General features: G+C 45.6%; 1 protein-coding gene across 2 annotated transcripts in view; it reads left to right on the top strand.

The window, feature by feature from the left end:
- The window catches only part of Bmp5 (bone morphogenetic protein 5), a 71,569-nt gene that overhangs the window by 43,458 nt on the left and 11,993 nt on the right, over window positions 1–16,118 (top strand). For both annotated transcript variants that reach the window (XM_048347599.1, XM_048347600.1), the window contains exon 3: window positions 4,971–5,119. In XM_048347599.1, the coding sequence (XP_048203556.1) occupies window positions 4,971–5,119 (149 nt within the window). The remainder of the gene's footprint in view (window positions 1–4,970; window positions 5,120–16,118) is intronic.

Raw genomic sequence — 16,118 nt, forward strand, 5'->3', positions numbered from 1 at the left:
GATTCAATTGTAGATTATCTTTTTGTTGTTGTTGTTGTTGTTTTTTTTTTTTTTTTTGGCCAGTCCTGGGCCTTGGACTCAGGGCCTGAGCACTGTCCCTGGGCTTCTATTTGCTCAAGGCTAGCACTCTGTCACCTGAGCCACAGCGCCCCTTCTGGCTGTTTTCCATATACGTGGTGCTGGGGAATCAAACCAAGAGCTTCATGTGTAGGAGGCAAGCACTCTTGCCACTAGGCCATATTCCCAGCCCAATTGTAGATTATCTTAAATCATCATCTCTAGCCATCTATCCATCTATATATCTGTCTGTCTATCCATCCGTCTGTCTGTCCATTACCTATCTATCTATCTATCTATCTATCTATCTATCTATCATCTATTACCATCTACCTTTCTATCATCTACCTCAGTACTTGTCTATAGATACAGATGCACATATATGGTATATATTATACATCTATAATATTATGTTTTATGTAGTTTTGACAAGATATTTCAAAGAAGGGATTGTTATACCATTTTATTATCATGCCTTTTTTTTTTAATACACAGGGACTCTGGGATTGAGAACTTGCTTTTTAATTGCTCTAATACTGGTTAGTTTATTGTGCTTCATTGAAACCAGTAAAAGGATGGTTGAAGTTAGCCTCTAGCTCTTTATCTCCCATCTTTTTAGACAAATAGGTTCAGTTTCTCATTCCACAATCTGCATTTTTCCATGAGCTATGGGAGCAATGATAACGCAAATTATGGCTCATGCAGCTAAGTCTTTTAGGAAGGTACCTATCCTTCTGGCATTTTAAGACCCCCAAGGCTTCTAAGCAAATCACTCTGCCCTTTTAGTTAAACAAAAAGCACTCTCACAAGTATGCTCAAGCCCACCAATTTCCCCTCTGGTCATATTTAAAGTCAGCTCTGCTCAAATAAGCTCACGTTAAGTAAAATGTACGTACATGGTCCATACTCATTTATTTATTGCTTTGGAGTGTTTATACTTAATTTCCAAGCAAATCCATTTGAGTACTTCAGAGCCTTCCTCTGTTAAACACATCATCCAACATCTGCCCTAGGACTTTTGAACTGTCAAGAAAATTATCACGCTGACTTCTATCATGCTGCAGGAAAATCCTAAAATTTGACCTGAAAAGTAAAAATTTTCATAATTGCAAATGTCTAGCAATATAAATCTACTCTCACTGGTCTGAGTTTGAAGCATTTCAGCGCCAATAAATGCCTCAAGGTCACTAAAGATTTACTATTCCACGTCCAGTTCTCCCCCTTCTCACCCCCCCACCCCGCTTGAAAAATGCACTTGCCTCCTATGATAGTTTACTCTGTCTTTGCCTCCGTGTCCTGGCCTCCATCAGTGCAGAATGAGCCCTTGGGTGGAGACAGGCCTTCCAAGAGGTCACAGGTCAGGTGACATTGGGAACTGAGTCCTGGCGCAGGCTGGGGAAGGGAAGTTGATCACAGACCTAGGCCGAGGGAAGACCATGCACGGACAGCCATCTATCGGCTAAGTAGCAGGGCCTCAACAGTCCTCTTTGATTCTACCAGGGACACCCCTGAGAGCACCTCCATTTTTCCCCTCCATATCTGAGACACATAGATGTTTTTTGTCTAAACCCTAGTCTATGAAATCAAGGCAGCTTTAGGAGGCAAAATGCGAATATGACTGTGAAATGCTTGCTTACTTACGTTTATGTAAATAGACTTTATTTCCTTTCCTAGGAAGCAGACTTTAATTTTTGTTCCATTATTTTAATTGCATGAAATACAAAAATTATAGCATCATCTGGGCCCAAACTAAATGTATCTTCCTGAATATTGCCATCTCTACTGCATTCCTCTTGGATGAATATTTCAAATTTCCTTCTATTCAATCTTGTAAGCATTTCTTTGTGTTTGTTTATGTCTGAGACAGTGTCTTGCTGTGTTGCCCGGGCTGGCCTTGTTCTCTTCCATTCTCCCCCCTCTCAGTCTCCTGAGGATTGAGATTACAAGCGTGCACTACCACACCCAGCTCATAAGAGTTTTCTTTAAAAGTCAAATAAAAATAGTGAGACAGGGCAAATTTAACAAGCTTATTTTATACTCTTCATAGGAAATACTTAGGACATTTTACTATTCCCAGTGACAGGGGTATAGTGTTTTAGTGGAGAAATGTTATATTGGAAAAAAAGAGAGAAAAAGTCACATGTAGTTTTCTGTAGAATTAGTATGGATTGGTTTTTAAGATACAACTATGGAAAGTATTATGTGAGTAAAAATTACAGAATTATTTTCATTTTGTTAATTACTAACAGACAGCCAAATTCTGATGGAAGTCAAAAAGACTTATGTAAAAGCAGAGAGGAAAAGTGAAAGGTATTATCAGCCAAAAATAGAATAGCTTTGTCCAAGAATAGAAAACCATGGTGGGACTCCAGATAGAACCGGACTTCCCTAGTTCTTCAGAATTACGCTAGAAAGAAATGGACTTTTGAAACCGGATCCCTACCAGATTTGAATGACAAAGAGCTGTGTTTGCATCACTGTAACTCAGATGTTTAAAGCTTGCTTGAGTCCCTTGGATTAAAAAAAATGACTACGAAAATTGGAATTGTTTTCATCCCAGAAATGTTAGCAAGATTTCGAATAGGACCGTGGTTAGTGTGGGGATTTTCTCTTTTTCTAAAACAATACAAGTTAAAGAATAGGAGAAAATGCTACTAAAAGATGGTTGCTAATTGGTCCTCAAAGTTTAAATCTTGTTTTCCTTTGTTTTGTTGTCCTTTTCTGTTTTTCTTTACTTAAGTAGTTGTACAAAGAGTTACAATCCAACATGTCAGTTGGTGAGTACGGTGCACCTTGACTAATGTCATGCCTTATATCACTCTCCCGCTTTCCCTCCAACCCCATCCCTCCCTTCAATTGCTCTAGTGTCACAGGACATGCATTGAACATTATGAGTGCATTCTCCCCCCTTCATTACTCTGCCCAGCCCCTTTATCCCCTCCCTTACTCCATTTCAAGGGTCAGTTTCCTGGTGTTCATTTTGTCCGACTACAAGTTAGTTTTATAAAGAAATTGCGCTGTTTGAATTCTCACTGGTAAATACCATACTTTGGTTAATATTTTTGTGTACAGTGCATATGGCCCCATAGGTGTGTGTTTGTATATTTATAAATTAGTTTTCACTTCAACATATGAAGAAACACACATCCTTTGTCTCTCTGGCCCAACTTATTTCACTTAACAATTTTTTTTAGGTCTGTCCACTTCTTTGCAAATAATGTAGTATCATTCCTCCTAATGGCTGACTAAAATTCCATTGTATATGCATACCACATTTTCTTGATCCATTGTCCACTGAGGAGCCTACGGGTTGTTCCATACCTTAGCTATGGTGAATAGTGCAGCAATGAATATGGTTGTGCTGCGGCTTTGCTGTGTCCTGGTGTTTCCAGGGATGACATTAAGAGTTGTGCACAGTCGGTTAGGAGCTAACTGTCATGTGCAAGGAGAGAAAACGGGAAAACCACTCAGTGTCCCAAGACACAAGGTGATGCCTGTCCAAGGGGATAGTAGTGTGATTAATTCCAACATTACAACCTCTGAGACATTTACCAAGTATCTCAACACTAATAGGAACAGGCCAAATGCCAGTGGCTCAAACCTGCAATCCTATCTACTCAGGAAGTAGGGAATCTTAAGATAGCAGTTCAAACCCAGCCCAGGCAGGAAAGTCCTTGAGATTCTTATCTTCAATTAGCCACCAAAAGATGGGAAGTGGAAATGTGGCTCAAGTAATAGAGCACCAGCCTTGAGGGAAAAAGCCAGGGACAGTGCCCAGGCTGTGAGTTCAAGTCCCAAGAGTGGTTAATATATTTTATTCAGTAGCTAGATGGCTTAATCATATTACAGTTATTTTAATTTATCTAGGTTTTCTAGTAGGAGAGTAGCATGTATCAAGTTAAAGAAATGCAGATGTAATATAAAGTATAGCCCAACATTTTTACTTCTATTTTTGGTAAAAAAAAAAAAAAAAAAAATTAGTTCCACTTTTCAATTTCAGTCTTTCCAAAGGATTTATGTAGATAGATAGGTTCAGAATTTCCTCAAGTCGCCTCCAGTGAGCCTTGTGTGACACAGATACCCGGTGAGTGCACTGGGAAGTTACCTCACGTGAATGACTCCAACAGGCAGGCTCTCTGCAGAGTGCCAATGGCTACAGGAGTGCGTACGGGCATTCTCCCACCAGCCAGCCCATCCGAGCCTCGATTTCATCCGTACAAAATGGCTTCTGTTAAAAAGTCAGAAATAGGCGACTTTTTGCAGACACCACTGGCAGTAAAGAAATAGGATGATTTGCTGTAATTTCATAATATTCATATATTTTAAACTCAATGCCCAAGCTAAGATCCAAAGCTCTATTCAGAGCTGTGAACAGCATCCTTGCTGTGGTTATGGACCGGGGTGAGCTGTCTTCCACGGCCCTTCCTGTCTCCCAGGGACTCAGATGCACGGAAGATGGTCAAACAAGTTGTGGCTAGTTAGATCACATCACACCCCCCCTGCCCCCCCCCCCCAGGGTTTCTCCCTGAATCCAGTGCTTTGCTTGGGGACCCGCCTCTACAAAAATAGTGTCATAAAAATGGACGGTATGTGAAACTATCCCTAAAACGGATGCTTGAGTCGATCCCGCCTGTGTTGCCCTCGTGTGACAATGCACACGTATCCTGACTGCAGCGACTGCCTTTAGTCTACCTAGGTATTTCGCTTCTTTGTTCTGAAGGGTACTAGCGGAGCTTGGTTTCGGGGAGCACTCATGTCCGGGAATCAAATGAAGAGCACTACCCTAACCTATCACCAGTCTCAAGTGTGCTTTAATCAACTCCTGGCATTTTCAAGAGAGCTTTTGACATGTTTTTGCTCAGTACAGAAAATGATGATCTTCATTCCTCCCCCTCCCTTCCTTTTCTCCATAGGGATGCTGATTTGTTCCTGTTGGACACAAGAAGGGCCCAAGCTCTGGATGTGGGTTGGCTTGTTTTTGACATCACCATGACCAGCAACCACTGGGTGATTAATCCACAAAACAACTTGGGGTTGCAGCTCTGTGCAGAAACGGGGGAAGGTAAGCACTGGATTTACTGTTACGTGCACGTGTGTGTGTACGTGTGTGGCTAGCATGTGCCAACACATTGAGCCATTGGTTCCTGTGTGATTTCACTAGCATATATTTCATACAGTGTGCAAAGCAACACATTCTGTAAGATCAAGCAACAAGTTAGTCAATCAACTTAGGAACATGTTTATCCACTGTCCACTCACTGCCGGGCTTGCGGGTTGGAGGGTAGGAAGAGGAGATTCTGTTCCTGCTCTCGTGGGTGCTTAGTCTGGTGTTGAAGAGCTGAGTCAAAACAAGAGGGCTGGTGCAATATGGCAACACTGAAAGAAAGCTGTCCAAAGGTCTAGCCACCCGTGTCTTGATTGTGACAATGGATACAAACTCTGTGCTTTGTCAAAACGTGTTTAATTATAAATCACAGGCAAGTGAATCTTATCATACACAAGTTTTATCTAGCACATGCCTAAGATGACAAATATATAACACAAAAGTGCCAGAGAGCCAGAGGAGGTACGGAGACAGGCGGGAGGGAGATAAAGAAGAGTCATGAAACGCTGCTGCAGAAGAGAATGCCGTGTTCTCCACTGTCACAGACAGCGCCTGGAATTACGTGTGTGTGGGGGGGTGGATGGGTGGATGTGCGCGTGCACGTGCGTGTGCATGGAGGAAATCGCCCTGATGAGAGGCCCAGGAGCGCCGTGAGGCCGGTCTCGTGCTGGCCAGGCTCCACGTGCTAGCCCTGGCTACCCGAGGATGGTGGTGAGCCATGGAGGGAAGGCTTCGTGATCGCAGGGGTCTGCGTGTGAGAGCCATCAAGGCATCCGGGAACCGTAGCCCTGAGCGCCCAGGAGCCCAGGGGCCCAGAGCCAGCAGGGGGTGGAGCCATGGTTAGAGCTGAGCTGCGTGGTTAGATCACGAGGCTACGTGGAGGGCAAGAAGCTTTCAGACAGCCAGAACGCAGCCAGCCTGTGGACGGCGGGACTAAGGCAGGGAGCAGGGAGGCCACGGAAGCCAGGGTGGGTGAAGACACCCCCCCCCCGGGGAGGGGGGCAGCTCAGCGCTGTCATTCCTGATGCTGATGTAGCATAAACACATTGAGGGTTGTGTTAGCGTGATCGGTGGTTTGTGTAAACGTTTAGTGATGGACGGTGTGGGTGTAAACTGTGCCCGCGCCCCTCCCCGCACCCGTTCCCGTTAGGCCTAGAGACAGGCACCTTGCAACGGATAAGGGATGCACCTTTTCAAAGTTTCAACGCCTTCAGTTCTGCCTCCGGAGCAGGCAAGAAAACAGCAGACCTGGAGCTTTGTCTCGCGTGTTTGTGGCGTGGTTGGCAGACATGACTTTCCCAGGCCCCAGCATCTGCTTAGCACACATGTTGGAAGCTCTGAATCCTGGTAGGGAAACGGAGGCATTTCCAATGGAAGCGTTGTGGGTGAAGCTGGAGATTTCTTCCCCCCCCCCCCCCCGCCCAATCCAGCCTTTCCTACTGATTTCAATCGCAAAGCTGAACGTTGGCTTTAAAAAAAAAAATAAAAATAAAAACTTGGAGCATTTAGGATGATAGGTTATTTTCCAATTATGGCTTTGAGATTTCTGCTAAGGATCCTCACTCGGGGTTGGAGCATTTTATAAATGTAGAGCAGGAGGAAGGCATTCAAACAATCTCCCAAGAATTCCTGCAACACGAAACGACTGTACATGTATGGTCAGAAGCGGGGCGGGGAAGTCAGCTATACGGGGGGAGCCTTGTCCTTGCTGTGTGGAGCAGGCAAGGAAAATTAGATTAGTGGTATGTCCTCCTCCTCCTCCTCCCGGGAGATATGCCTGACACGTCTCACTAAACAAGCCGAGAGGTCGGGGAAACGCGGCCAGACGCGGCCAGACGCTAGCTCGTCCTGCCCGGCCCCCCTCACAACGGTTTCTGCGGTTTCTTTTTCGGTCTTCCAGTCCTGTGTTGTTTTTCTCGCTCTACTCCTATTCACACAAATTCAACTTCTGTCCGGCTGTGAATGGGTCTTTTTTCTCCCCGAGAACTACTTTTTCTATTTTGTGTTTGTGTTTCTGATTTATTACTCTGAGATTTCATGGGTAAATTTTAAGGACCGATTGTGTTATTTATCTCCTTTGAGTCCAGAATAAAACAAAAAATAGACATTCTGTTTGTTTTTAAAAGGCTTCCCACTTTGTGTTGAAGGGCCATGCTGGAAATACACGACTTGCTTGTTGTGGCTTTTCTTTGCTTCTCTTGTGTTGTCCAGCACAGAGGCTGTTAGAGCAGCCATGCTGCTGGGGCGGGCTGGGGCGGGCTGGGGGGGCTGAGGGGGGCTGGGGGGGCTGAGGGGGGCTGGGGCGGGCTGTGGGGGCTGTGGGGGGCTGGGGTGGGCTGAGGGGGTTGGGGGGGCTGGGGGGGCTGGGGGGGCTGGGGCAGGCTGGGGCGGGCTAGGGCTGGCTGGGGTCTTCAGCTTCCTGATGCGGGGTGGGGGGTTGGGGGGGGCTCTTCTTCTCAGTGGTACCCCATGCCCGGGGTCTGTTCTTCTCAGTGGTACCCCATGCCCGGGGCCTGTTCTTCTCAGTGGTACCCCGTGTCCCGGGCAATGCCAGGCTGCCCACGTGCAAGACCTTTCTCGAAAGATCCGGAAGAGTTTTTAAGTTACCTCAGGCTCTAGGTAGAATGCCCTCCGGCAGGCAATCTAAACGCTGATTTTTGTGGGGGGCATTAAGGAACTCAGTCTGATGGGGCGCGGGAGCAGGGTTTTGTAGACCAAGCCGAGGGCAGCAGTTCCCTGGTTTGAGCCGTAAGGCGAGGAGAGATTCGTGAGGGATGCTATTAAATTCGGTTCCTCCCGTCCCCGTGAAGACGAAGAGAGTGACGAGATCTAGATACATTCTGGAAATCAAAAGTAGCATCGTGACTCCTCAGAGGCCTGTGGGAAAGACATCTGTCTGTGAAATGAGGCTGTGGATGTTTGACACCAGGGCGCCCTGGACTTGCGGAGCGCTAAAGGAGATTTGACTGCTGCTTCTCTCATTCTGAACAGAAAATCCCCCATCTCCATGCGTTTGCTTCAGCAAAACAAAGCAGACCCGCGAGCAAGAGGATCAAAGAGAAATGCAGAAGGTTTGCGCTTCTCTACAGCAAGGCCTGGACCAGTTGTTTGTTCGTCAGTGGCGTGAGACAATTACTGTCTCACAGGGGCTAACAGGGCTACTAGTTTATGTCTCCATTTTTTATGATCAACTTTAAGTAGCTGTACACAGGAGTTCCCATTTAACAAAGCCGCTTGTGAGTTACAGGGCATCTCGATCAATGTCGCTCCCTCTCAACATTCTCTCCCATCCCTCCCCTTCCCACCCCGTCCCTCATTTTGTAGCATCTACATTGGATTCCTGACTGCATTCTCCACCTCTTCTCCTTCATTTGCCCACCCCACCCCTTGGAGTCCCGGCTTCCCGGTGTTTTATTTAGTAGCCAATAAGTAGGCTTGGATCTCTGTTCGAACTTATTAACATTTTCTCGTCCCTAAGCTGGAAGGACATATTCATTATCTGACTTATTAAGTCTTTGTTAGCATTTCTAATCAACTCATGGCAGTGCTGTTCTTTTTTCCCAGCACACATACGCACATACTTTGTTACAAAAATAGTAATTTAATCTGACTTTTAAGGTTTTAGTGTTTCCTCATAAACACCATGGTTTTCCATTGTCTGATACTTTATATAGTTTAAACCTTCCAAATAAATTAATTTTTCTCTTTCCAACATGGGTTTATAGAATCATTTAAAGATGGAAAAATAAGGACAATATTTTGGGGTTCATTAGAATGTCTTTTAATAAGCCCTATGTGTTCAGACATTTTAGGTTTGGCAATGTGCAGAATGAGTTTTTGCCAATGACTTTTTTTCTTCTTTTTATTAAACCCACTTATATGTCAAGGAAAATTCAATCCGTATGTTTCAGATTCATTTGTATTCAAGTCATCAAAATGTTGTTTTTGTCAGAGTATTGTTTAATGGCCAAGAAACAGTATATGGTTCTTTGAAAAACAAGACTATAAAGGTCATATTTCTTTGAGCCCCCATGGTTGTGGCTTAATTCCAAACTGTATCAAGGTAAAATTTCAGGTTCAAATTCAGAGATTTCCCTAGATTTGGGGTACAACTCAGGAAAAACAATCAGAAGTTTTAAGCTATCAAATTAAATTTATGAAATAAGATTTCAGAGGTGGTATGAAAGGATCAAATTAAACTCTGTTGTGATGGGCATTTCACTGTCAAGGGAAAATGTTTATAGTTATCATTTCCAAATAAATTAGTTTAAAGCTTTGACATTTTATTTCAATGTTGTAAGTAGAATGCTTAGTTCTGTGCTGGATAATAAATTATAAGAAAAGCCACCAGAAAAACAAAGTATGAAGTCTGATAAAACCTTTAATACTTTAATAGCTACAATAAAATGGATAAGTAGTACTATAAAGCTGCATTGGCGGAAGGTTCTAGCTCACGGTGGGGCGGGGTGGAGGTTGTGCCGTCGTGTTTTAGACTGTGTAGCTCAGGATGGTGCATCTTTCTTTCAGGACATGATGTTTTATGGTTACAGGGTAAAGACGATTTAAGAGTTTTAGATAAATGTGACAGTTGCAGTCTTCCTGCAAAAGGTAACGGTAATATATGTTCTGAGGCTGAGTCGGTAGCCCAGGTTCTAGGTGATTTGGCTATTAAGCTCATGACTAACAGCTTTGCCTGGTCAAATGATTATTGACAAGAAGCATTTCTCTGTCTCTCTCTCTCTCTCTTTCTCTCTCTCCTCTCTGTTGGTACAAGGGCTTGAACTCAATACCTCACATCCTTGTTCAGTTTGCTTGCTCACGGCTGGTGCTCTACCTCATGAGCCAGGCTTCTAACCCTACTTTTCTCTGGTTAATTGGAAATGGAGTCTCATGGACTTTTCTGGTAGGCTGGCTTTGTACCACCACCCTCTGCTCTCAGCCTCTGGAGGAGCTGGGATTACAGTTGTGAGCTACCAGTAACCAGGAGCGGCTTTAAAATATGTTCTGATTCAGGATGTGAAGACAATGGGAACGAACACAAAGACCAGAATCTTGGTAAATGCATGTGTGTACTGGATACAATTCATTGGCAACACACAGTGTATCAAATTATCAATACTTAATTCATAGCTTTCTTTAGGCCCAACTATTTTGTTCATGGCAAGGTAACAGTCATTTTGGAGGGAGATAAATATTTGCATCAGTGCAGATAAGTGAGACAAACTTTGTCACTCAAGTATATGATGCTAACCAACAATCATATTGAAAATAAATTCCGGGCTGGGGATATAGCCTAGTGGCAAGAGTGCCTGCCTCGGATACACGAGGCCCTAGGTTCGATTTCCCAGCACCACATATACAGAAAACGGCCAGAAGCGGCGCTGTGGCTCAAGTGGCAGAGTGCTAGCCTTGAGCGGGAAGAAGCCAGGGACAGTGCTCAGGCCCTGAGTCCAAGGCCCAGGACTGGCCAAAAAAAAAAAAAAAGAAAATAAATTCCACCTCATATAAAGTAGTGTTAGATGTACTTAACAACCCTTTTTAGCAAGGCTTACTGTCAAAATGGATTCTTATAAAAGAGAGTGGAATGGATTCACTTGTTCAAACACACCCCGATAGTCCTTGTAAGAGAGCTGGTTGCTAGTACATACGTGTGTGTGAGACCCATGCTCTTCTCTTGTCCGCTTCTCAGATGTCTCAAAGTCACAGCTGTTTGGGATTTTTGGATCAAAAATGTTGTATCCAAACAATTTTAGTAGCATCAAGAATCTTGTTTTTTTTTTAATCAAGGTTCTTGTGGAATCTTTGAGAAGCCTTTTGTGTTCTCCACGACAGTGCAGTTAAAAGTGGGAATTTTGAAATGTTAGCAGCCAGGTTTTGGCCACGTTCTCCGTTCCTGATCCTATTACTGTTATCGTTGTTGTTTTCATTCCTGGACAGCCTACAGCTGCCATTCATATATGAATAAGGATTAGCCCTTTTCTAAAACTTTGAGTTGATTTTTATTTTCCGCTATTTCTGGATGGGTGCAGTGATTTATCATACTGATATATTTTATTCAAAATCGCAGTAGCCTTCATTTCTTAAATACGCCCTGCAAACCGGATTTTTCTAGTTTCATGATGCCTTTTGATAGACGGCATATTCCTAAATAGACAAACATCCTGGTATCTTATACTTTCATGTAGTTAAATATTAGGCAAGTGTGGATGTTTCTGACTTTATGTTCTCTTAACCTTGGCTAAGCGCAAGAGCGTTTGTGTGAGAGATGAAGAACTCCTAATGTAGTGTTGATTTCATTTTAGTAAGTCCTGGGATCTGTTCTTCCCCATGAGCGTTTCTGGCTGCATGTGCTTCTGAGCTTTGCTTCAAATCCCTAGACACTGACTTTCACTTGAGGGAAAAGGATCTGGAACACGCCTGTGTTGTCAGATGACTATTCATCTGTGTCGTGGTCAGATGATCTATGTGGCTGGCTAATCTGAATATCAGCTGACGGTGCTAATAAGTAGCAGAAGAAATTCAGAGATCGGGGGTGATGTTTTTCTTTTTTTCCCCAGCTGTTTTGACTACAGTTTCTCATTATTATTTATCCAAGTTCAAAATTTGAACTATGTCCACTTATCACAAGAATCTCTTAAACATTTTATGATTTGATAATATTCCTTTCTCTTATCTGAACATTATCTTATAAGGCAATTAAGTAATTTTTATTCTTAAAACCATATGGTTCCCTTTCTGCTGAATTGATGTGTGAAGACAATTGGGTTCAAATAAATAAATGAGAGAAACTGCACAAACCGTGGATCTTATATGTGTGTGTGTGTGTGTGTGTGTGTGTGTTAAAATGACTTTCTTGTATTATTGAGTGCTGAAGGATAGAGTTTGAATTTTGAATAAATTTTTGAGAATAAATGAGAAGCTGAACAACAATCATTAAAAAAAGTCCATGAAATGAAAGGAATGGATGAGGGTGGGCATTTTCTCCATAGCCCAGAGCTCAAATCAGTGAGCACAATGAGCAGACTTTAGGCCCAAGTGCAAGAAAAATAATGCCTGAAAATGGAAGCTAGGAGCCATGGAATTGTTTGTTCTGCAAGAGAAGCAACTAAATGTGACTGGAAGAATTTACTCTTTAGCTGACCTTTAGTCTAGAGATTATTACTTTGGGAGAGATACTTCTGTAGGTCATTTCTAGGGTCATACCATAAAATGACAAACATTTATAACCTAACTGTATTCTTTTTAAGCATTATGCACATATAAGTACTATGTCCACAGAGAAAGCAAAAAAAGTATGAATGAGTGTGTGTGTGTGTGTGTGAGAGAGAGAGAGAGAGTGAGAGAGACAGAGACAGAGAGAGAGAGAGAGAGACAGAGACAGAGGAAGACAAATAAATCAGAAAGGGAGACCGGGAGCGAGAGGGAGAGAAGGAGAGGCAGACGGGGCCCGAGCGCCAGAGCCAGAGCTGCCTCCGCCATCAGAGCTCAGACCTTGCCCTGTGTAACTTCAGAGGTGGGAATCCGAGAGGCAGCCGCTCCCCCACTGTGTGCACAGGCTGCGCACCCCTGGGCACACGCGCGTGCTGCCTGAGCGAGTGTGAGCCAGCGTGGAGTCCCAAGTGCACACGGCAGGAAGTCTGGGTTTCCCCGGGGAAACGTGTGGAGGGCGGCCGGGGGACAGGACTGGCTCCCTCACTTTAACACGAACACAGAGACGTGACGCGGAGCAAGGTTCCTGTGTATTTGTGGGATAAGTGGACACCTTTCTTTCTACTGAAGATAAGTGGGGTGCGGACTCCCCTGAGGGGGTGCGGTCGGGATCTGAGCGCTTCCCGAGCCGGGCGGCACCCTCCGTCCGCACCCTTCCCCCTCGTGGCGCGGGGGGAGGGCACAGCTCGCTGGAGGGGGGCTGAGGTCAGCCCCGCGTCCGCCCCGGAGCCTGGGCCCGCGCCTCTCCGCGTGGCCTGCAGGGCGGCGCCGTGGTCCCCTAGATAGAGACGCTCAGCGGCGTCATCACCGCCACAGTCAGGCTGGACATCGAGGTGTCCTCCCTCCCTCCCTCCCTCCCTCCCTCCCTCCCGTCTCTCTGCCTCTCTGTTTTGTCTTCGGTGGTCCTGGGCTTTGAACTCAGGGCCGGGCCCTTGCGGGGCACGCACTGTTTTGCAGAGCCGCGCTCCCAGCCTTCCCCCTGCCCCTTTTTTCTTCTTTTTGGCTGTGGTTGTTTTTCAGTAGGCTCTTGGTGGTTGTTGCTGTTGTTGTTTTTGCCTGCCTGAACCGCGATCCTCCCGTTTACGCTCCGGCTGCCCCTGCCGTGCCCAGCTCCCTCCCCCGAGACGGAGTCTCAGCTGGGGCAGGGGTGTCCGGCTGGCCGCTGTCCCCGGCTGTTGGTTGGGAAGAAGTCTTAATGAGTTTTTGGCCTGGACTCACCTCAAATCCTGGTCCTCCCAACCTCAGCCTCCCAAGGAAGTGGGATTCCAGGTGCAAGGTGCCACGTCCAGTTTAGGGTTTGCTGTGTCTGAGCCAAGTTAGTAATGACACAAATTCCCCGGCACGGCTCCACCCAGAGCTCGTCCTCTCCGCTGTAACCCTCCCTGCTGCCCACCCACGGCTCCCTCCGCCCCCTCTGATCTCTTCCCTGTCTCCACACGCTTGCCTTTCCCAGATGCCCAGCGGCTGTCCTCGTGTGTCACGTGGTCGTTGCTGACCGGCTCCTCCCCGTCTTGCGCAGCTGGAGGCTCACTTTGGTGAGGCTGAAGGCGGTTCGGTGCCCGGCTGTGTCTCGGTGGCCTCGCCGCGTCGCTGCGGGCTGGCGAGTCCCTGCGTCCTCGCTGGCGTTGGGGCTCCAGAGCTGTGGCTTGGGGTGCATTAGGCTAGTGGCATATGATCTTTCCATACCGTTACTTCTCCAGCTGCATATCTTCTTTGCTATATAATGTCTAATAAGGTCCTTAGAGTTTTTAAAAAAATAATTTATCTAAGTGATGTGCGGAGAGGTTGCAGTTTCATACATAAGGCAGTGAGTACATTTCTTATCAAACTTGTTACCTCTTCTCTCATTTTTCTCCCACCTTCCCCCTCCCCAGTTACTCCCCCCACCCCTGGAGTTGTACATCGGTTTACAGCATATTGTTTTGTAGGTCCTTAGGTTTTCTTTTGGTTTTGTTTTTGCTGGTCCTGGGGCTTGAACTCGGGGCCTGGCCTCTGTCCTTGAGTCACAGTATAGTTTATTGGAGGTGAGAATCTCATGGACTTTCCTTCCTGGGCTGGCTTTGAACCTGGATCCTCAGATCTCAGCCTCCTGAGGGGCTGGAATCACAGGTGTGAGCCACCAGTGCCTGACCTTAGTTATTTAAGGATTTTGCCTCCCTTTTGGCTTTCCTTCCCTCTGTTCTTTTCTTCTCTCTGGCACTGGTGGAACACACTCGGTTGTAAAGTGAAGGACTCAAGTTTGTTATTTCATCACAATCAGTAATATTTCAAAGGTGGATTTCTCGTGTTCACTTCTAGCATGCTCGTGTTTGAATAGAGCTGCGTGGCAAACACAGTCTACTTATCCACATGTGCTTGCAGCTCAAGCACATGCAATTGTTTCCCCATGTTGGGGGTACTGCCACGTTCCAAAGACTTTGAAAGTAACGTAGGATTAAAGATTCATTTATCAAGTGCAAAGGGAGGGCCCGATACGTAATGAACTATGATTTTCTGTATGACAAAAACATTTAATAATATGTAAACTGGTAAAAAAAAAAAAGTGTTTCCTTTAGATACTCATAAATTTCTCAAGTCACTGAATTAAGTGCATTTAATGACAACTTTCACCGCCATAGATAAAATGCCAAGTATTAATTTCACTGCCGTGAAGCAAGCTCGAGTGAGTTTGAGGTTTAAAAGCTTTTTTAAAAATTGATATCATAACACACGGAGTTTTGAAAAGACTTTCGGTTGATTTCTGCTGAAACTGCTTCACTCTAGTTTTATTTAAGTTTCCCCCAGTGTTTTATTTTTCAAAGAAAGAATTCTCTGTGTGTCCACTATTTTTACTTTTATTTTATTTTTTTTAAAGTCGCATAATAACTGGAAATAGACTAAAAATGAAGAGGACGTTTCTGCTTTCCTAAAATAAATGAGGGCTGTAAAGCCAAGCGCCCCGGCCTCCGGGCCCACGTGACAGACACGGTCTGTGGGGCGGCTTGGGCCTGGGACGGGGAGAATTCCACAGACGGGAGCCATGGAGGAGGCGACGTCGGTGCCTAAGACCGAAAACCGGAGCATTGGGTGGACATGCCACGCAGAAGCCGGGGGGCGGGCGGGGGGTGGTGGAGAGGCCTCAAGTCAGACCTGAGTCTGCAGGGATGATTTCCCGTGGGGGGCTCTGCGATGCTGCAATAAAACGCCAGCTCTGGAGCAAGCGGCCCCCCTCTGCCCCCCACCCCCCCACCCCCCACTCCCCGGCCTCGGCTCCCAGCCTTTTCCCTGGAGCCCCAGAGGCTTGGCTCCCTGAGGGCATGTGTGCGCTTCCTGTCACTCCTGGAGTCACGCCCGCGTTTCTGACTGCATATTCCCCTTTCCTTTGCGACTCCCCACTTCACTGCCGGAGGGAAAGCATTCCAGATTCTTCTGCACGGGGTTATTATAATGTCTTCAGATAGTTCTACCCCTCCTGCTGCCCCTTCTACTGCAGAAAACCCCAAGAATTGGGACTTTATCCACTGAAAACTCTTCACTCGCAATCATGCAATAGTTGACCGAAGGCCAAGTGGCTAGCTTTAAATTACTCTTTTAAATGTCAGTGGAAGGGACACCGGGAAGAGCCGGCAGAGGCAGAGGAAAGTGGCGGTGTTAACCGGAAAGGGAGAATTACCGTGAAGAATCACTTTTGCCTCTTATCTTGTATTCTAGAATCCTAACAAGGGGCTCACAAATGCCCCTTCACTCGGCTGTCCAGTATCACTGAAGT

Source organism: Perognathus longimembris, chromosome 6 (genome assembly GCF_023159225.1).
Source record: "Perognathus longimembris pacificus isolate PPM17 chromosome 6, ASM2315922v1, whole genome shotgun sequence".
Lineage (NCBI taxonomy): Eukaryota > Metazoa > Chordata > Mammalia > Rodentia > Heteromyidae > Perognathus > Perognathus longimembris.